At 41.6% G+C, this 22,080-nt stretch overlaps 1 protein-coding gene across 2 annotated transcripts in view; it reads right to left on the bottom strand.

Moving 5' to 3' along the window:
* Positions 1-1,514: 1,514 nt before the first annotated feature.
* The window catches only part of NTRK2 (neurotrophic receptor tyrosine kinase 2), a 319,680-nt gene continuing 299,114 nt past the window's right edge, over positions 1,515-22,080 (bottom strand). For both annotated transcript variants that reach the window (XM_037035692.1, XM_037035693.1), the window contains 2 exons: positions 3,017-3,175; positions 1,515-2,156 (listed from right to left, as the gene is read on the bottom strand). In XM_037035692.1, the coding sequence (XP_036891587.1) occupies positions 1,971-2,156; positions 3,017-3,175 (345 nt within the window). In that variant the 3' untranslated portion in view covers positions 1,515-1,970. The remainder of the gene's footprint in view (positions 2,157-3,016; positions 3,176-22,080) is intronic.

Below are 22,080 nucleotides of genomic sequence, written 5' to 3'. Positions count from 1 at the left end.
TATTCCAGTGATTAAGGGCACAAGCAAAACCTAAACAGAGCAATTGCACCTTCAGAAACAAATATGAAATAAAATAACTTAAAATGAATTAAAATCACTCCTTTTCAATCTGGCTTGCATTATAAAGATATCAAGTTAGCAAAATTCCCCTCACAGAGGGGAGCAAGTTTTCTTGAGGAACAGAAGTATTTTTCTTCCTTGGTGTAACTGATCATCTGAATAACTGTAAATTTTTATTTAAATTTACAACCTCATTTCACAAAACCTGTGTCTGTGCCCAGAAGCACACCTCCAAAGCTTGGTCTGGGCATAGCTTCTCATTGGCATGCTGTGCCTAATTTTTTACTTTACTTCTTTTAATGGAGTGAAGAGAACAAAACAGCACACTGACTATGGGGTACATTCAGAATGAAACCACTCTCCCAAACAGAGCCCAGAGCAAGGACTTGGCCTGTGTACACTGAACATCAATGCATAAGATATCCCCAGAGATGAGGTTTCCTTTCCCTCGGGCATTGACGTCGCCTTTCCCATAGTCCCACAGTCTCACTGCAGATTCGATGTGCATGAAGACATCCAGGCTTCAGGGTCCGTGTTTATTAAAACCCATCACCACCCTACAGCCCAGAGACATTTATACTTGGCTAATAAACTCCATCAGCTTCCCCTAATTATATAAGTTCTACCTTTTATAAATCTGTTCTACATATCAGGGGCACAATGTCTGGAACAGTAGTTTCTGCACACAAGGTATGAATTGACGAAGACCATGCACAATTTTGCTTGCACAGTTAAAAGGACAGGTGGGTGGTGGTAGGGGTTGGAGGGAAGTGCTATCTGAAAAGTTCAATATAAGAGAAGCTTGTCTCTGAATGTATAGCTTGTCCTATCTTTTCCGAGTGCTTGGCTTTCCTAACCAACCCTGAAATGATCTCTGGACAAGAATCCACCTATTTTCAACAGAACTTGACAAAGGATCATTGGATAACACTTGGACAACAACCCAGTGCTATGACCGTGCTCTACAAAGACAAGACTGTCTGAGCATGTGACATACCATCCCGTGTCTCGCAGAAGCCATCTTTTCTCTCTACTATACTCTAGAGTTTCTGGTGATGGGAAATGAATAGTCCATGCCACAGAGTTCAACAGTCTTTTTACTCCTCAGAACGATCCTCAAGGGAAGGTGCCAAATACATTCCTCCCAGCTAACAGTGCTGGGTTTTTCCTAAGCAGGGGCTGACGCCAGCTGATCCCAATGGTTGTCTGTGTTCCTCTCATATTGCGGTTGATAATAAATCTTCTTTCTCTCTGGTTTTAATCTCCCATCATTAAAGGGCTTCCCAGGTTGAACACAAGTTTTCCTTTTTCATACACAGGCTTAAGCCATCCATCCAAAAACAATAAGAACAGTAATAATAATAAATAAATAGAAGTGAATCCATAGAAACTCTCGATGTCTGTACAGCAGAAGTGACAGAGTTTAAGTCAAATATTGGTTTTCCCTTTTTTTCATCCACATCAAAGGCAGGAATACAACAAGGCATTGTTAGTCGTGGTGGGCAAACTGGAGTGTCTGCTGATATAACAAATTAGGTTTGTTAAGGCCTTTGTCTATGCAGAGTTAAGAGTAATGCAGAAGCCAGATTGATTAAAAAGAAAGGGTAAGAACTGTGAAGAAGGGAAGACAAAAAAAAAAAGAAACAAACAAAAAGAGAACAAAAACTAGAGAACAAACCCAGGGAGATGGAAAGAGAGAAAGAGATAATGCCAAAAAGGAGTCCATACTGTGTCTACGAATGGAGAAGTACACATTGCTTCCCTCTGAAAGCTTCTTGGTGTCTTTGTTGTTAATACTGTCAGAGTAGAGAACAGCAGATGGATGGCATCCAGCAGCAGTTAAAAGACGTTCACTCTCTTGGCCCATCTGAGGAGGTGCTTTGGGAAGGATTGGTCTGCAGGAAAGGGCCCTAGCCGAGAATATCCAGGTAGACCGGAGATGCCTTGGCCAAGTTCTGAAGGAGGGTATAGATGCCCTTGATGTTCTTCCTCATGTGGGGCTCTCGCTGCCAACACCCCAGCATCAACTCATAGACTTCCTGGGGGCACGTTCGAGGTCGCTGCAAGACTCGACCCTGAGTGATGCATTCTATCACCTGGGTGGACATCAAAGATGGGACCAGACAAGAAGAAAAACAATACAGATAAAATAAATGTCAGCACAAAGAAAGGGCTGCTTTAAAGAAACCCACTCAGTGTTTATTTTGTTCAGAAAGAAGAGAGCAATTATTATAGCTTTGCATATTTTGCTTAACTGTATTACCACCATTTTTCAAGCACATTGATTTCACCAGACTAGAGAAGAAAACTTGCCTGTGTAAATGATCCCAAACCTCTCCCTAGAATTGCAATGTGTTTTAGTTTTCTCAGCCTGAGATGGAGCCTAGGTCACCTCTGTGTCAGGGTGTTGACTGATGAGGGATCCTCCAGAGCATAGAAGAAAGTGTTCATTTTGGGTAATGAATTTCAGTAAAAGACAGACTTGGGCCTGAAGACGTGAGGTGCTTGACCAAGAACCTATGCCTCAGATATAGACATATTTGCAAAAGGGTTAGAATAGGAAAACAAAATGAGTTTTTCACCAGAAATGCATGGTGTAGTGAGATGTGCAAAAAGGAAAGAAACTTGAGACCTTATTGGAATAATATACAAAAGCTAGCTGTGCTCTAAGGGTGCTAGAATGTCACATATGTTATTAATTTGCTACATGAGCAGCACACAGTGATGCCTCAGTCCCATCACCAGAGGATGCCAAGCATGCCAGCAAACAGTCATTTTCCTAACTCTTAAATTTTGAGAGGGACTCTACTTTGGCCATGGCATTTAGGCACATAGCAAGCCTATTTTGGAAGTGCTGTACTGAAAAAAGCCACATTAGATCATGTCCTAACTTCTGGCAAAGGGGCACCTTTTGGTGTCAGCCCTTTAGGAGGGTCTCACCCGGCCCACTGCGCACCTCATTGTTGGACAGCTGGTACCAGGGCTGTTTGCCATATGTGAAGATTTCCCACAACACGACCCCCAGGCTCCAGACATCACTCTCCGTGGTGAACTTCCTGTACATGATGCTTTCTGGAGGCATCCAGCGAATAGGCAGCATTGTGTGGCCACCGACCTGGCAGAAAGGGGGTGAAAAAGAGGCATTAGTCGGCCCCAAACTAAGTTCCCACCATAAATGGAACATGTGTGGAAGGGAGACGTGGGGCACATTTTTCTTCCATTCCTTTATTTAAACTTATTATTTTCATTGTTTATAAACACATAAAGAAAATACCATTTCTTTATAATCTCAAGCACCAGAGACAGAAGGCAAAGAATGGTCCACAAATCTTTTTCATATTTCCAATTCTCTCCTGAAACTAGATAGGAGCAGAGCTGATAATTAGGTGGACGTTCATTTGGCAAAACACATACACACATTTTCTGGTATGAGAATGGCTCGGCCTTCTAATGAACAAGATAACTTTGACCAGGATAATAAGTAAGGGTCTCCTCATTCCAAAAATGGTCCACCAAGTGATTCTACTTCCTTAGTGAGGCCAGAATTTTCTTCCAGTTTAAGGTGCTAGGACAAGTGTACAATGCTTCTTTTTTTTTTTTTTTTAGAAAGAATGATCTTTTTTAAAAAAATATTGATTTATTTATCTTTAGAGGGGAAGGGAAGGAGAGTGGAAGAGAAACATCAATGCATGGTTGCTTCTCGTGCATCCCCTGTTGGGAACTGGCCCCTGCCAGGAACTGGCCTGCAACCCAGGCATGTACCCTGACTGGGAATCGAACCGCGATCATCTGGTTCACAGGCCCATGCTCAATCCACTGAGCTACACCAGCCAGGGCTTGTACAATGCTTCTTCAAACACCTTTCCCACAATCCAGAGATGAGTAAGACAGAAATTATTCCCATTTAAAGATGAGGCAACTGGGGTTCAGACAACTATCTACATAAAGAAGTCAGGTTTTTGGACTCTAAACTCAGAACTTTTCTGTATGACAGGGCACTGCAGCTGAGTGTATTTATAAAAATAAACATGTAACTATGATTCTGAAAAGCCCATGTTAGTTAAAACATGGAGGCTGAGGCATTAAATGTCAAGAGCATTAGTATAAGCAAAGAGAACTTAAGACTTGTCCATGACTTCCTACTTCTTGGAGAAAAGTGAAGCATTCCATTTTCAGGGGTGTAGCCCACTGGGGCTGTCTGATTTTACAACTGTGATCAGATTTCTGCACAGTAGCACCATGGGTGGTAGGTCCCATTTTTCATGCTGGTGAACCTCAGCACAACCAGCACAAATGTCGTGCCTGACACTGGGCAGCAGGGGAGCTTACAGTCACTGGGAATTCAACCTCATGGACACCTTTCAGTCCCTGGGTTCTGAGACTAAAGCCACAATTATAAGTCTCAATATCCATTTCTGATTCATTAAAGGACGGGAGTGGACTAACAGTGCTTGAGAAATGCTGCTTAACTCAGAGCCCAAGGAGCTGGGAGGGTCAGAGACATCTAATATGCTTGGTGGTTTCAAATAGCGCCCTTAGCCTCAAAAAAACAAAAAGCAACAACAACAACAACAAAAAACAACAACCCAGAAATGTGGAAGGAGGACGGTGCTTTTTGTTGTTTTCCCTTCTCTGTACAGTGACTCCAAATCTGACAAGCAGGAATGTAACTTGCTGGCTCAGGGTCAAGGTGCCCTCATATCTTTATTGTTTAGTTTTGAAGACACCAGAAGCTCTTGCACTAAGTAGAGGCTGGTTGTCTCTCACCTCCTTTTGATTTTTATCACTTGCTTCTCACCCCTGCAGTGACAGATAGTCACTGTGCAATGAGCACAGACTTCCCTCAGGGAGCTGCATGGACAAGACTGACAGTGATGGCAATCCTCAACCATCAGGGTTGATACCTGAAGCACAACCTATGTGACATCGGCACTGGCCGACCAGAAAGGATGATGGTGGTAAACTAATTTGAAGGTGTGTTTGCAGGAGAGAAGGAGAGAGATAGAGAACCATTTACAAACATCTAGAAGCAGCCAGCTAAAAAACACACCCTGGGATGCATTAATCCAGCAAGAGACCAGGCTTCCTATATTCACTGTGGATTCCCAGGGGCAGTGCAGTGACAACACCCAATTCACGAAACTGGAAATGCCGGGTTTCGGGGCATACCCTAGTGCACCATTTCCTAGGGGGGTAAACTTGACTAGTTGCCAAACCTCTCTGTGCCTTACTTTCTTCAAATATTAAATGTGGGTAACAGTGAATACCTTACCCAGGGTTATTGTGAGGTTAACACCTAAGCAGACAATATAAATTTCAGTGCACTAAATACTTTGAAGGCATTGCTTCCTTCTCTGTCATTTGACTGTCTGAGTTCCTCAACAAGGGAAGCAGCCATTCTGGAGAGTCAACACATACATCTCTCTTGCACTCCTCACTGCAATGACGAGTGTTCTGTGACCTTGTGACCACAGCACCTACTCTGCCAGGTTTTCTGTCCGGCACTGCTAATGGCCAAAGAAAAAGCTCCTGTTTCCTTTAAAGGAGAAAAAATAAGGTTCAAATTTTGATTTATGTGTTTTCCCATCTGATCATTTATTTTATGCTTGGACAGATTTTTCACTTTAATTCTTTCAAGAATCCCTTCTGGGATTTCACGCATGCTGTTATAAATAATGCTCTCCTTGTTCTGATGTCAAATGGGTGAGTGTGGGAGAATCTAATAAAAGTTCAGACAGGGTTCACAAGTTTTCTAAGCCTGTTTAGAACATTTCTGAACATTTCTTTCGCAGCCCTTTCTCAGGATTTTGGAGCATGTCACAAGAGTAGACAAAAAAAATGTCACCATTGTTACAAATTACTGTCACATTTCAGTCACAATCCCTGGATGGTTTTTGGAACCTCACAAAACCAGTGTGTGGCAACAAACACAATGAGACATTTGTTTTGCATTGTGCTACTTGGCAACTTGCCCTCACACCCTTGCTCAAATATTTGTGACATGGAATGCAGTCCCAAGTGTGGCACCGGGAGTCAGTACTGCTGCTTCGGCTGCCAGCTATGCCCTGGTGCCTGAGGAGACCCTCCTGCGATCCATGTGGGTCAGGACACATGCTTTTCGCTAAACTCACCAGACTGAACTGATCAAGATGGGAAATCCAGTTAGCTTGGACTTCACTTAGATTTGCAATTTTTATTTTCCTCGACCCTAGACACAGGGGTTCTAGTCCTGTAATTAGGCACTGCCACGTTGTCACCACAGTCATCCATCAACTCTTAGTACCTCACATTTACAAAGAATTTGCACTCAGTTATCTCACTTGAACCCAACAGTTACCTTCTTGGGTAGACACTGGCTTGCCTTCACATTACAAACAATACCCCCAAAGTTCAAAGAGTTTAGTAGCTTCCCTAGAGCCACACACATAGTGCCTTCCCCCTGAACATCTTGCACTCATTCTGATGGGTCACTGTTTGTTTCCAGTCTCTGCAGTCTCCAGTACTTGCGCTGTATTTTCAGCCCACAAGCTTAGTTATGGCTCATCACCCAGGCTAAACCTGCTCAAGCCTGTTAGAAAATTTGATCTCTTTTCTATGTAGTAAAGACAAGCTCAAATTCCACCATTTCAAGGAACTCTCTGTCCCTGCTACAGCTCAGTGCCCTTTCTAAGTACTAGGAAGCCCTATGCCCACGTGGTAGAGCTCTGGTAACACTGTAGGCCAGACACTCCCCTTTTTTGCTACTTGACACATACTTCAAGAAAGGTGGATGCTAATCAGTTATGTCTGGCAGGCATGAGGGGGTTGGTTGATAAGCATATGATGTCTTCAAGTGGGTTTCTCATGAGTACTGACATTGGGAAGAAAACCTTATAGTTATCTTTCAAAGTTATCAGTGTTTGCTGCCTTCCTATCCATCCTCCAGTAAGTTCTCTAAACTTTTGATACAACCAAGTCTTAGATTAAATGAATGAAAACTGGCTCACCTATTTGACACAACAAACAAGAATGATTCAACAAAAGTCATAACCTCTTAATAAAATGCAACCCAAATGCAAACCCCATACTGGGGTTTGTAGGGAGTACAGAAGCTAAATTGTACAAGAAATCACACTCCTCAGTTTGCCATCTGTAGAGTAGGTGGGGCTCTAGGGGGAGGTGTGTCTATGCTGCAGACCTGGGACTATTTCCTCCGGGAAGAAAGTCTAAGAAGGTGTCACAATGCATAACACGAAGGGAGTATTGTTCTACAGATGGTGACTAGTGTGTCATACCTTAGGAGGCTAGAGAACAAGGACAAAGGCTTCAGAAGAAAGTAAAACCATGAAAAGAAAAGGGCTGAATAACCATCACACTGCTAATTGTTGCAACATGGTGAAATCAGCAAAGCTAACCAGAACAATATCTGAGGCCCATGGCCAAACAGAAATCATGGAGTGGCTAAAATAAATCAAATTACAGAAAATAATGAGTTCCGTTTTTAAAACATATGAAGAAAAAAACTTTTTCATGTAGCTCTTCATGTGATTTCCATGACATGTCACAATTTTGATGGTGATATGCATCAGATGATCTGGTTAAATGCAAAAATAACAACTATGTACTACTTAAAATACCTGGTTCTGGGCATCCTTTAAATCAACCTGGTTGAAAGACATTTAACACGATAAATCCTGGACAGAATACTAAAAGGCCCTTGATAAAACTGTCTTGTGCTAGAAATCGATGATTTTATTATTTTTAAATCAAATTGGACACATCTAATCACTACAACTGCAATATTTATTTCTTATCCAGGAAATACTCTTTGGACACATACTTTTTGGTCATTAGGTTGTAAATCATGAAAATTTCCTTGTCATTTCACAAACAATATGATTTATTTTTCTACATAAGAAAACTAGGACTTGAGGGAAATCAAGGAACTTGCTGAGGAAGTGTAGCTATGAATTGATGACCAGCAGTGTTGAAAACACCTTGCTATCCCATCATTATTTATGCTGATAACTTAATTCATTCTCACTTTTTACAAATATACAAAGCATTGTTTTCCCTGGTATAAGTTAATGATGAATGCACAACCCACTTTCTAAGTACACTGGGAGATGACAGAGGAGGTGACCAGCTTAACTCTCTTTTTCTTTGTTGGGCTTCACAAAAAAATTCATCTGCCATCCTCTTTACCTCTTCATCATCTCTTCTTCTGCTGCACCTTTTCTTCTCAGTGTTACCATCTTCCCAGTCTATTCCTACTTCCAGTTCTTTGAATATCCTCTCAAGTCTCCCTTGTCCAGCCCCATTTCAAATACCAATGTTGCATATAGTCTTGCCTGATTCCTTTCTTTGTTCCCCTCCTATCACATTTTTTTATTACTGTCCAATTACAATTGTCCAAATTTCCCCCCATTGCCCTCCCCTGCTTTGCCCAGCTCCTGCTTTCACAGTCAATCCCCACTCTGTTGTCTACGTTCATGGGTCATTTTCTTATCTCTCCAAATGATCATGATATCCTCAACCACAACTCATTATTCCTCCTTAGCAATGCCTCATTTTCCTTCTGTATTTATGAGAGCCACAGTGGTAGGCTGGAACCTTTCTATAGATCCACAGCAAATGCCTAGCTGGCTTGGAAACCACTGGTGATATAAAGTGAGTAATGCTAATCTGGGACCTTGTAAACTCAACTAGCAAAACCAATGATGCCTGGGAGGCCACTTCCAGTTTGTGGTATTTACTCAGTGAGTGAGTGATAAGTTGTTTGGAAGCCAAACATTTTACTCCCTTAGAAATATTCAGGCCAAAGGGCAAGCCACATTAAGAGATGATTAGCTGTCAGAGGCTTTTGGCAGCATTAAATATTGAAGAGACTCCTAGACCTCCTCACGCACCCTTCACCCAATTGCTTTGTTCAGTAGTTTCTCTTGATCTGTTCCTTAACAATTCATGAAAGCTGTAAATTTAATAAATAGCAGGGCCTTACTTATTTATTGTGTTGCATCTGTAGCATGAAGCTAAAAGGCGGGGGGCGGGGGGGGAGAAACAATTTATATAAAATATTCTCCTTGGAGAAACTGGAACCACTGTGGTCAGATTGTGGGCACTTTCTGACCACATCCAGGAAGACCAGAATTCTCCAATTATAAAGAGTGATGGTCTGCTCTTGTGGTTCATGGGCACTGAACCAAGGGATACCTCATAGGAAGAAAGTCAGCCCTTCCAGCCTTGCCAGAAGTCCTGAATGAACTCAGATCGAGCTGAGTCAGGAGAAATGCTGGTGACCTGGTCACCCTCTCGTACAGTGGGAGCTGATTATCACTACATCTAAAATTGCTGTTATTTGTAGCCTAGAAAATCCTTCATTACTTTTACCAAATGGTCATAGCAGAAGGATTATGATTTAGTAACTTCAATCTAAGTGTTTTGAGATTAGTCAAAGAGAGGGCATGCTGGACCCTATTGCTAACAATATTCCTGCAAATCTTTATTTTTTCACAATTAAATCTCTATCCTGCCAGTACAGGGCAAATGATCGTGTTTGGAAGGGAAAGGTCACAGAGCTATCATTGGTATCTCCTGACATTTGAATTCTAGGTGAGCAGATGCGGCAAATTCAATAAAATTTTGCATTGAGAATTCCATCTTTATTCTACCACAAAATAATAATAATGCAAATAATAAAATAACAACAATAACAATACTTCATGTTTATATAATGCCTTTTTGTTTTTTATAGCATAACTACATTTATTTATTCTATAATAATTATACTTGCTTCAAAATATGGTTGTGAAAATTAAATGTTAGAGAAGTTTTGAGATGCCATTGTGTGATGCCATTTATATGATAAGGCATTCTTAATAAGGCAAAACTGTGGGTCTAAATAACCTATAGTTGACAGAGGCTGGGAATTCATGGTGGGGAAAAGAGACTTGCCCTACTGGGGCATGAGGGAATTTTGTGAGGTGATGGCATGTTCTAAATCCCCTTGTGGTGGCACTTAAATGACTCTATTTGCCAAAACTCAGAGGTGAATTTTGTATACTAAAGGTGAATTGTATACTAAAAAGGTGAATTTTATTATACGTATATTATGCCTCAAAAAACTTGACTTAAAAATAAATAAATAAAGCTCTTACATTAATGCTCAGTATATAATAAGTGTGTAAATTATATTAGCTGTTATTCTTATGCTAAGTTTGCAACAATGGGGTAAGTCACCCATATTCTTTCATCCCAATTTGAGAAGTAAGGAATCTCCAGACTTGTAAGCAAAGTGACCTACCCAAGACCACACAGTGAAGAAGTGCTAGACTCTACACTAGGACCCAGCTATCCAAATGGATGGCATTTTTTCCATTCTGCCTCAAGTCTGACATGCAGTCAGATTTGGGGATAGGAAAAACCCTCTGCCAGAGTCGGCTTGGGCTACCATAACAAAATACCATAGACCGGGTGGCTAAAACAATAAAAATGTATGTTTTCACATTGGCTTGAAGTCCAAGATCAAGATTCCTGCAGTTTGGTTTCTGGTGAGAGCTCTGCTCCTGTCTTGCAGATGGCTGCATGTATCTTGTGTACAGAGAGTGAGCTTCAGGTATCTCTTATAAAGACACTAACCCTAGTGGATTGGGGCCCAACCCTATGACCTAATTTACCCTCTAAGTTACTTCTTTAGAGGTTTCCTCTCCAAATACAGAGACACTGGGTGGGGATTCAAGATATAAGTTTTGGGGGGTACAAAAGCATTCAGTTCAATGCTTATTGTTTTTATTCCAATACACTTGGAAGAGCAAGAACATCCCCAAATATGAAGAGTTGTGCGATTCTTGTCCAGAATGCAATTCCATAGTCTTCTGTTAGCATCTTTATGTCCCAAGGCTCACCCCCACCACTCTCTTCACTTTTGGGTGACTTTGAAAGTTTTCCTATAACTAACTACAGTGGTACCTTGGTACTTGCCAGCTTCAGAACTTGTCAAACCTGGTACTTGTTGCATTTTGGTAAGAAAAAATTTTTAGCACTCAGCACTTGCTTGCCACTCACCACACTTACCAGAACTTGTGCAAAAGAAAATGTTTAATCAATCCTCACTTGCTTGCCACTTGTTGGAATGAATTAATGACAGGTACCAAGGTACCAAGGTACCACTAATTCTAGAGCTTAGCAAATGGCTTAAACCTGCTTTTGCTTCACAGTAGCCCTCAAATTCAACTCACTTCCAGTTCAAAACTTAGGGCAATCTCAATCTTCACTTTGCCACCCCCACACTCTACCCCAATTTCCATGGGTGTAGCTAAGGGAGAGTGAACAGACCCTGGAATTATTTAGTGATATGTAGAGAAAGGCAGAAGGACTTCCTAGACTCCACGTTGCTTCAAGTGACAGCCTGCATGAATACTACTGTCCCCTATGTGACAAGACAAAAAAAATGGCTGAAAAGGAAGAGCAGATCAAAGCTCCAGAAATAATACAATTAAGCAACCAAGAGATAGCCAACCTATCAGTTGCACAATTCAAAGCACTGGTGATGAGGATGCCCACAGAATTGGTTGAATTTGGTCACAAATTAGATGAACAAATGAAGGCTATACTAAGTAAAGTGAAGGAAAATGCACAAGGAACCAATAGTGATGGGAAGAAAATTGGGACTCAAATCAATGGAATGGACCAGAAGGAAGAAAGAAACAACCAAACAGAAAAGAAGGAAGAAAGAGGAATTCAAAAAAAATGAGGAGAGGCTTAGGAACCTCCAGGACATCTTTAAATGTTTCAACATCCGAATTATAGGGGTACCAGAAGGGGAAGAGAAACAGCAACAAGTGGAAAACTTATTTGAACAAATATAGGAGAACTTCCCCAGTATGGCGAAGGACTTAGAATTCCAGGAAGTCCAGGAAGCTCAGAGAGTCCCAAAGAAGTTGGACCCAAGAAAGAACACACCAAGGCACATCATAATTACACTACCCAAGATAAAAATGAAGGGGAGAAGCCTAGAAGCAGCAAGAAATAAGGACACAGTTACCTACAAAGGTCTTCCCATCAGACTGTCAGCTGATTTCTCAAAAGAGACCTTACAGGCAAGAAGGGGCTGGAAAGAAGTATTCCAAATCATGAAATCCAAGGACCTACAGCTAAGATTGCTTTATCCAGCAAAACTTTCATTTAGAATGGAAGGACAGATAAAGCACTTCTCAGATAAGGTCAAATTCAAGGAGTTCATCATCACCAAGCCCTTATTATAGGAAATGTTAAAGGAACTTATCTAAGAAAAAGAAGATAAAAAACATGTACAGTAAAATGACAGCAAACTCACAATTATTAACAACCACACCTAAAACAAAAACAAACTAGGGAAACAACTAGAACAGGAACAGAAACACAGAAATGGAGATCACATGGAGGGTTAGCAACAGGAGGGGGAGGAGAGAGGAGAGAAAAGTACGGAGAATAAGTAGCATAGATGGTAGGTAGAAAATAGACCTCATAGGGGAAGGGCAGGAATAGTATAGGAAATGTAAAAGCTAGAGAACTTAAGATACATGGATATGAACTAAAGTGGGGGAATGTGGGTGGGAGGGGGTGTGCAGGGTGGAGGGGAGTGATGGGGGGAAATGGGACAACTGTAATAGCATAATCAATAAAATATATTTTAAAAAAGAATCAAAGAGTTCCAGATCTAAAAGTGATTATAGTTTCACCTTATTTTACATTTCCTCTAATCAGGAGCAAATAAGTCTTCTCTCAGTAAAGCATGAAACTGCAATCACACCATTTTTTAATCCTCACTTGAGGACCTTTTTTTCATTACTTTCAGAGAGAGAGGAAAGGAGAGGGAGAGAAACATCGATGTGGAAGAGAAATATTGATCAGTTACCTCCTGTACATGCCTGGACTGGGGATTGTACCCACCTGAACCGGGGATCAAACTCCCAATCCAGGTATGTGCCCTAACCAGGAGTCAAACCTACAACCTTTTGAGTATGGAATGATACTCCAAACAACTGAGCTACACTGGCCACTAATGTTTAAGAATCACATTGGGATATAGAAACAAGGAGGGTTCATTTTAATAATAGAGTGAACTTAGACATGCCCCTCCTTCCTCTGAGGACCTCTCCCCACCCCAACCCACTAACTCTTATCAACCTAAGGGGAGTTTCCTGAGTGAACAAGGGGAGGACAAAGATTTTGGAAAGAACTAATACAGCATGCCCACCAGCACGTGATGATTGTACTTATATTGTGTTGGCCAAAAAGTTCATTTGTTTTTTTCTGTACGATGGCTCTAGCAGTGATTAGCCCATTGCTTAGTGATTAGTCTTTAACTTCATTCAAAACAATTTTGTTACATTGTATTGTGACAGCTATCATATTGGCATACATTTAAGAAAAAATTATCGAAATTGGTGAATTGTTGGGGTACAGGGTAGAGTGGAATAAAGGGGAGAAAAATGGGACAACTGTAATAGCATAATTAATAAAATATATAAAAATAAAAAATTACTGAATTGTTGTGTAGTCATTTTAATATTGAAGATGGAAGAAAATATGCAACATTTTGGCATATTATACTTTATTATCTCAAGAAAAGTAAAGACAGAACTGAATGCAAAAAACATATTTGTGCAGCTTATGGAGAAGGTGCTGTGACTAATCCAAAGTGTCAAAAGTGGTTTTCAAAATTTTGTGTTGCAGATTTCTTGCCGGATGATGCTCCACAGTAGGGTAGACCAGTTGAAGGTGATAGTGATCAAATTGAGACATTAGTTGAGAAAAATCAATGTTATACCATGCAGGAGATAACCAATTCAAAATATTGAAATCAATAAAGTTATTGGTGAAAATGAAAAATGTGTCTTTAATATTATGGAAAAAACTAAACAGACCTTTTGGCCAACCCAATACATCACTCAGCAATGTGAATCTGTACATTCCAATGACATACATTTCATCAAGAGGCCATTTTTTAATGTTTAATATTACTGAGCTTTTCATGGCCTCCTGTGCATTATGGTTTTTAACCCAAGTGACCACCTGACTCTTTAGCATTTGAAATCAGAGCGTTGCATTCTGTCAGGGTGAAAAGTCACAGGGAATGACATGGTGCTGAGCAAAGGCCACCAGAAAAGCAGGGGCAAAATATATTCATGTCATTGTCTATGTTGAGGTGATTGCATTATGGTGGTTTAGTGCATAAATTTCAATGTGAAATTGTTTCTATAGAAAGAACTCAAAAAGGCTGGTATTCCAGCTAGCTTTTAAAAAAGAAAAAATCAATGGGTTGTCAACAGAGTAGGGGGTGAGAAAAGCACTCTCCATGCCAGCTGGGATTACTGTGATCGCTGCTGCCCGGGGTGCATTATGTCCAGTAAGTGAAGAGATCAGGTTTCTGGGTGGACACCACACATCTGTCCCACCATTAACCACAGCTCCTTAGTTAACACTGAAGACACTGCCAGAATGTACATTCCACCATTAACCCGAGAAGAGGACTTGATACACAAGAGCCAGTTAAAAATGAACAAGGTCCTCTTTCCTCCCAGTTCATTTTGATATAGAAACTGATGCCTGTATCCACATAAGTGCAATAATAATGAAAAAGTTGCTTTCTCCAGTGAGCTCTGAATGCTGTCCTGGCATCATGATGGCCCTTTTCTGCAATGTCTGGTATATATGGAATGCATAGAGATTGTGATCTCAGTTATAAAATACGTGATTTCTTATCATGTTCCTGAGAGGAAGGAAACGACAGTAATAGTAACTCTCCATTACTGAGCACCAACTCTATGTGCCATGTTCTGTGCTAAAGTCACTGCTTAGACTTAAAACTCACTTTTTTCGTACTTTTCCCAACATATCCACAGATAAAATGTACTTGTGGAAAGTGCACATATTATAAGCAGCAGCTTTTGCTGTTTTGCACCTGTGAAACTGGAACTCACTCTCTGACCAGCAGCTTTTCTGTGCAGAGTGAAGAGGGGCAGCTCAGTGTTATGGGAAACCAGTGGGTATACCTGGTTGTTTCTCAAACCTTTCCAGCAAAGCAACTAAAAATGCAGAAGTAAGTAAAAGACCAGGGTTGTGGGGAATAGTTGGGACCATGTTTGTGAGTCTATCCTGAGGTGCCTGTGACAAGTGTGGTATTATTTTCAAGTCTTAGTTTTGTCTTTAACATCTAACATAATTATTGTATTCAATATTAGACTCTACAATGCATTGTGAAAGTAATGATATGTCCCAAACTTATTTATTAAAATTTATGTTTTAGGAACATAGGCATGTTGTGTGTGTGTGTGTGTGTGTGTGTGTGTGTGTGTGGCTTCATAAGTCTCTGTTCTGGACACATCATTTTGTGTCCAAAGTCTACTGAGACTTGGGTTGGAGTGGCACTGGTGACAGAAATTGAAAGTGTTATGAAGTAAACAGACCTGGTTTACAGTCTAGCTCTACCACTTACTAACTAAATAAATAAAAATAAATTATTTTATGTCTTAGAGTCTCTCCTTTGCATCTAAATAAGAATAAAACCTTATAAAGCTAAATCAAGCTGATTCCCTTCTCCAACAGGCTAAGTTCTAAAAGAGGTGATAAACATCTGAATGGCCAGAAGTGAGCAAAAGAAACATACAGGCAGTAGCCTGGAGATGACAGAAAGAGACCTGCACGGCACCAGGATCCCATGTGGTTCTACCCACCGCATAGCTCCGAGGACTCTATTCACACTGCGGTCCATGTAAATGCCCCCTTCTAGAGTTGCCAAACCTGGGGACCTACATCAGAAGCCTGGAGCTCTACTCTGGTGCTTATAAGACTCTCCATGTGACTTTGGGCAAGTCATTGCCTGCCTCTGGGCCATAGGTTTTCCACTTACAGAATGAGGACAATGATACTTACTATGTCTTATCTGTGAGTCTCAAGTGAGGTAGCTGAGATAAAGTATGGCTTACATGGTAATACCCAATCCACATATATTATATCATTAATCTTGCTTTTTATATCCTTTATTTCAGTACATTTCAACAAATTTGTATGTGCATTTGTACATGCAAATTAGTATATATATTAGTATGCACATTTGTTTATACAACTTAGTATACAGAGTGTCATCCACAGCAATGTTGGGGAAACAACATTGAATGGTAGGTCCTTGACCACCAGAGTTTGTTCTATAATCATGGTACAAGGTAGAGAATTGATGCCACAGTGGAAATGTGAACAACTGGCTGTATGTTGTGATACTGGTGCGGTTGGCCCACTGCTAAATCTACCAGTGCCTTCATCTCCCTTCCACTAAGAAGTCAACATTACAATGCCTGAGCGTTTGCCACTCTGTCCAGAGATTATCATGAAAAGAAACTATTGAAAAACAGCACAAGAGAAACTTTTCAAAGATAATCAAGACCCCAATTTCTCACTGAAGTTTCCTAACAAGAAGGAGTTGACCACAGGCCCCAGGGAAGCTGTGATGGTTGGGCTGTGTTTAGCTTTGTGGCTAGGGTTCCACCACTATCTACCATTCACTGCAGGCCTGCATGTGCAAGATACAACCAAGAAGTTAATACATATTATTTCACTGAATAGCATGGAACCACAAGCCTAGTGCATGCAGGGATGAAGAGGGAACCCCAGTCAGAAATTTTCATCAGCCGCAAGTGGCAGAGACAGTGGCTTAGCCATGTGGGTTTTTCTCACTTAGTGGAAGTCCTGAAGTACACAGTCAAGGGCTGGTGGAACACTCTAAGGAGTCGTTCCAGTGACATCCTTCAGGAGACTGCTCAAACCTACCTGTTTCCTTCCACCTCCATTTTCATCTCCCTGTTCTGTCATTACCCTCCTAGGTTGACAGCCTTCTGACTGGCCTACCCTTTACCCATTTCCCTTCTTACCATTTTCCAATCCACCGCCCATTTAATAGCAAAAGCAATAATTTTAATATATTAAAAATCATTTGTTTTTCTGCTATAAACTCTTCAGTGACTTCTCACTGCCCTTAGAATAAAATTAAAGTTATTGAAGTGGCTCATAGCACCCTGGTTGATCTGAGTACTTCTTTCTGCAGTCTCCTTTTATGTTTTCCCCCTTTCCCTGCAGTGACCTATCTGTTTGGGCCTTGAATGTCTTAGCACTTTCTCCCCTTAGGTGCTTCATGCATGCAGCACCTCGATTTTCACCTGGCTGACTTCCCCTCCTCTCTCAGAACTTAACGTGAATACCGTACTCTTAGACATCAAATTCATGTTAGACTACTGGCAGTCCTGCTTACTCCTCCCTCATCATGCCAGTCAGTTATAACGATGGGCTCTTTGCATAGTTTTGTGCTTTCTATCTCCCTCTGACTATGAAGTTCTTGAAAGAAAGCACTATGCAGTGCTTGAATGCTCAACAGATAGTTGTCAAATGAAGAGAGTGCACCTGGCTGCCTCAGGCCTTGTGGGTGGACAATGAAATAAATATAAAAGGAGAACAAGGGGTTAAAACCAAAAAGGTGGCTTCCTGCTAGCCCTGCACAGGGCTCACAGCACAGGCCCCTTGGAGCAGAGAGTACTATCCAGAGGGAAAATGGAAAAATGGGCAGGAGCCAATCTGCTTTAGAGTGACACCTGTTTCTAATTTACACTGCAAATAAGGAATGGAAGCATACATATGTTGTACACAGAGTAACAAACATATGGGATAATTTACCAAGGAAAGCCATGGAAGGCAAAATTAATGAGTTGAAGTGACCCCTTGGTTGAGGAGAGGGTGCGAAGCTGCTGGGAGAAGTCAGAGAGAATGAAAGCACTGAGTGCCCTGTCCCTGGAGTTCCCTTCCCTTTGCTCCTTCTGTGGTATGTCCCATTGGCCATCGGAACTTCACTCTCAGAAGTCATCCTGCTTATAGAGGCCCTTGGGGTCCCATAAGAGTTTGCATGGGAAGGACTCTGGTGACAGATGCCTGGGGATAGAAGAGGCTTGTTCTCTATGGCACCACCTATGTTGAGCTGTGATGGCTGGAAAAGTAAAGGAGGCAGATGGAGATTGATAGTTCCACAGCCCTCAAACCGGCCCTCAGCATCACCACTACCTCCTGCATGGTCCTACACTCTAACTCTCATCTTCAAAGCATTATCCATTTCCACCATAGTAGATACTGTTAAGAAAAACTATCATGATGTATTTTGAATTCTCAGACCCTCACTGCGCAGAGTACAGATTGATGTTTAAGTCATTGAGTTGATAGTCATGTGTTAGTTTTGTATTATTCACACATTCAGCAAACATTTACGGAGCTACCTTCTAGGTGCTAGGCATTGTTCTGGGCACTGGGGACATGCCCTCATGAAGAGAAAGTAGCTGGTGATTGCTTTACACTTCATGTCCTCATGAAGCTCTCATTTTAGTGGGAGACACAGACCACACGTAGACAGCTAGGCATGACAACGTCAGGTGGTAATAAATACTGTGAAGGAAAATAATAAGTGGATGGAGAGGGTAGAGAAGAGTATTCTTTAGGTAAGAAGGTCAGCAAAGGCTTTTCTGCGCAGGTGATATCTAAGCAGAGATCTGAATAAAGTGAAAGAACAAGACATGCAAAATCAGGAGGAAGTACATTTTAAGCATTTGGGTCAGCACATGTGGCCCTAAGGCAGAAGCAACCTTGACGTGTTGGAACAGTAAGAAGGCCAGTGTGGATGAGGTGACTGTAGGAAGAAAGGAGTGGAATGTTACCTGGGGCCATCACTGACGAGGTTTTATATAACAGTGCAGGTGCACTGGAGGGTGTGTTATCTACAGCTATATGCCCATACCAGCATCTATTTTATATCTTTACTTCTGTATCTAAATAATGTGCTACCTCAGATAGTATTTCAAGGCAAGTGACAATATTATGGAGCTTTATAGCAAACACATAATCTACAACAAACACATAATCTATGACCTAACTTGCCATTTACTAACTAGGGAAACTAAGACAAAGAAATGCAAGACTATAGTCAGAATCAGGGTCTGAGGTGGCAGTGAAAGGCAGATATTTCAAATTCACTAATCTTGTCTTTTTCTCTTTGGTTTTTGCCTCTTACTTTGCACCACTTCCCCAAATCTGCCTGGCGGCATGACCAACTATGCACCTGGTGGCATGACCAGGTAGCTAAATCACCACTTCCTTTCTCCGAGCCCTGTTCAGGAGGAACAGTTCCTCCCCAACTCAGAGAATTGGACAGTGACATCACTGCACAGCAAAAATAACCAATGCTTTCTTTCACAGAAAGTGATAAACCGAGGAAACAAACTGGGTCTGGCTCTCTGGGTCCCCCACTGCTTTCTTTCAATAGGAGGAAGAGGGAGCTGTAGAAAGATTCTATTACTTCTGGTCCCTTCAGTAGCCCAGATGTATTCCTGTTTCTGAGGATGATAGTCTCCTTGATATTTAGCTTTAGGATTTATGCTGATGGTTTCTACATGCTTCTCTCTGTCGGTGCATGAGAGGAGACTCCCTCCACGTTACCTTGTTTTTCCTGATTATCTCCCCAGTATCCCATTAGTTATATGATCACATTACTACTCAGGTCATTCTTTGACTCCTAAAACAATTTGAGTTTCATTTGAGGAAGAAAGCTGTCCCTGTGGTATCCCGGGGGAGGATAGAAAAGACTCCATAATGCTGAAGTCCTTAATGATGGTCCATCAGCATTCTTTCTTCGTGTACCTTCCTCCCTGCCTCTGTCTCTTAGTCAACCCCATGCCCTGTCCTTTTAATTTTCAACTTTTTTTCTCCCAGGTCTCTATCTCTGGCAGTTACATTTTGCTTGGGCCAGAACCTCTATTTAGGTACAGATAATGGGCATTTAGGATACTATACTTAATGGTTAATGTCTACTTGACTCCATTTATGGAAATAGCTTTCATGAATCACATAAAGGTCTCTGAGCACTACAGTCTATTCTATAAGTACAGACTCAGGAATAACAACAATTCTCTTCAGCCCTAAACTGGTTTTCAGAGATGAAGACAAGAACATTCTAGAGATGGTCAGAGCGTCCAACCTTTTGGCATCTCTGGGCCACATTGGAAGAAGAGTCATCTTAGGCCACTCATAAAATACATAAGTATTAATGAAAACTGATGAGGAAAAAAAAGGTTTTAAGTAAGGTTTTAAGGCCACTCCTTTAAATAGCATCACTGTCCCTACCAGCCACTATTTTTTGTTCAAAGCTAAACACCTAAGAGACATCATTGATTCTTTATTATTTCTTATCCACCATCCAAGTCATCAGCAGGTTCTTTCTGCTTTACCTGCAAAACATATCTTGAATGAACCTACTTGCCTATTTCCACTGTCACCTGTGAATCTAAGCTACCACCTACTTGCACATGGACTAGACAATTGCTCTCTTAGCTCCAGCCCCAACTCAACAGGCAACCTATCTGAGTTCCTGTCATCCTAGTCTGGCTTGGCTTGAGACAGAGGACATCATTTGAAGATACCCTTCCTTACCTTTCCCCCAAGAAACTCCCTCATGGTGTTGGTGGCCTATTCCTACTGCCTTAGCTCCACAGGAATGACTCACTGGATGATATTCTTTTTTGCCTCAGGGGTCAGATTTTACTCCCCCCCAACCCCGCTCACTGTAAGTAGATTTCAATAAAACTTAATACTGGAGCAGTCAGGTAACAAAAAATGTATGCTCAAGTGATTAGTTTGTTACAAGCTATATTTGGTAAAACTTTCAGAAGAATGCTTATCTTTTGAGGCATTTGTGAAAGGCTTCTTATCCGCTTGCTAAACATGTTAATGGTCATTTCATTGCCTCTCTAAATTAGATCACTGAAGTTGCACCACTGTTTTAAAGTGGGGAAGGTGGTTACTCCCGGAGAGAAAAATTAGGTTCTGCAGAAGGAGAACCCAAAGTGATCTTAATAAGGTAAAACACTGCAGAGAGACTGCAGAAACTAATAGCGTCTGGGCAGCCCTGCATATCCACACATCTGAGGCTCACACCAGACATGGACCATGAGCCTCAGGGGTCAGGCGCTTAATGATCTCTGCTAATGAAAACTCAGCCAATCAGAACTGGCCTCATTCTCGTAGTTATCCCCTGGGGGTCTTCAGAAATTACGACCAGGCTTGCTTTGCATTTATGTCACCCACATCCTGGTCAGGAAATCTGGAAGCTGGGCAGTGGAAGGTAGGAGGAAAGCAGGTGAAAGGGTGGCCTGGACACCATCGTCAAGTGATAAGGTGATATCACCAGGAGAATAATGCCCAACTGCTCATCACCAAGGGCAGGTCAGGAAAAGGTGAGGGTCAATTGTCACATGAGGATCTCACATTTGATATAATCAGCTTTTTGACGCTAATGGCCAATAGGTCATTCACTGCTTGCATGCTTGGATGAGGCTGAGGGCAGCTGTGAAGTCCCTTTTTCTGGACCCCTCTGATGTTCTATATTAAAATACTCTGGGGGGCTTTTCCAGAGGTTCCCCCAATTAAAAAACTTAGGCCTTTACCTGTCCTGGCTACCACCTATTCCAACGAAAGTCTCTATATCAGTCAGTGCCCAGCATAGTAACAGACAGCTGGATCAGACTCCTGCTCCCATAATAGAAAAAGCCCTACAATAACCACCCACCACCCTAGATAACCTTTCCTCTCTGTCTGTATGGGGCAGGACATGGGGAGGGGAATGGGCAAGAGCAGTGGGGCTAATGGTCTGAGGGGCCGTGGTTGGAATGTTCCTGGAATGAGGTCATTTCCTTCCCTTTCCCTTCTCTCTGTTCCCACCCTCCATCCTCAACCTGAAATCAAGTACAGGACTTTAAGAAAAGTCTTCATAAAGAATGGGGTGCCTTAAGAAGCGGAGACAGGGACCACGTTTTGCATTTAGGCTTCTGTTTAGGCATCAGACTGTATGCACTGTCAGGGAGAAGGAAAGTGGATGGGGAAAGATGGTGGGGCAGAAATAGCCAGCAGAAGAGCCTGCTCTCTCATCATTCGGAAGGGATAAGTGGGCTTGTGGAAAATGTCTATGTCTGAGCCTTC

This window comes from Sturnira hondurensis, unplaced genomic scaffold (assembly GCF_014824575.4).
Source record: "Sturnira hondurensis isolate 20B ecotype Veracruz unplaced genomic scaffold, ASM1482457v3 Scaffold0022566, whole genome shotgun sequence".
Classification (NCBI taxonomy): Eukaryota; Metazoa; Chordata; class Mammalia; order Chiroptera; family Phyllostomidae; genus Sturnira; species Sturnira hondurensis.
The sequence above is the reverse complement of the archived record's forward strand: the minus strand, read 5'-3'. Positions and strand labels throughout refer to the sequence as shown.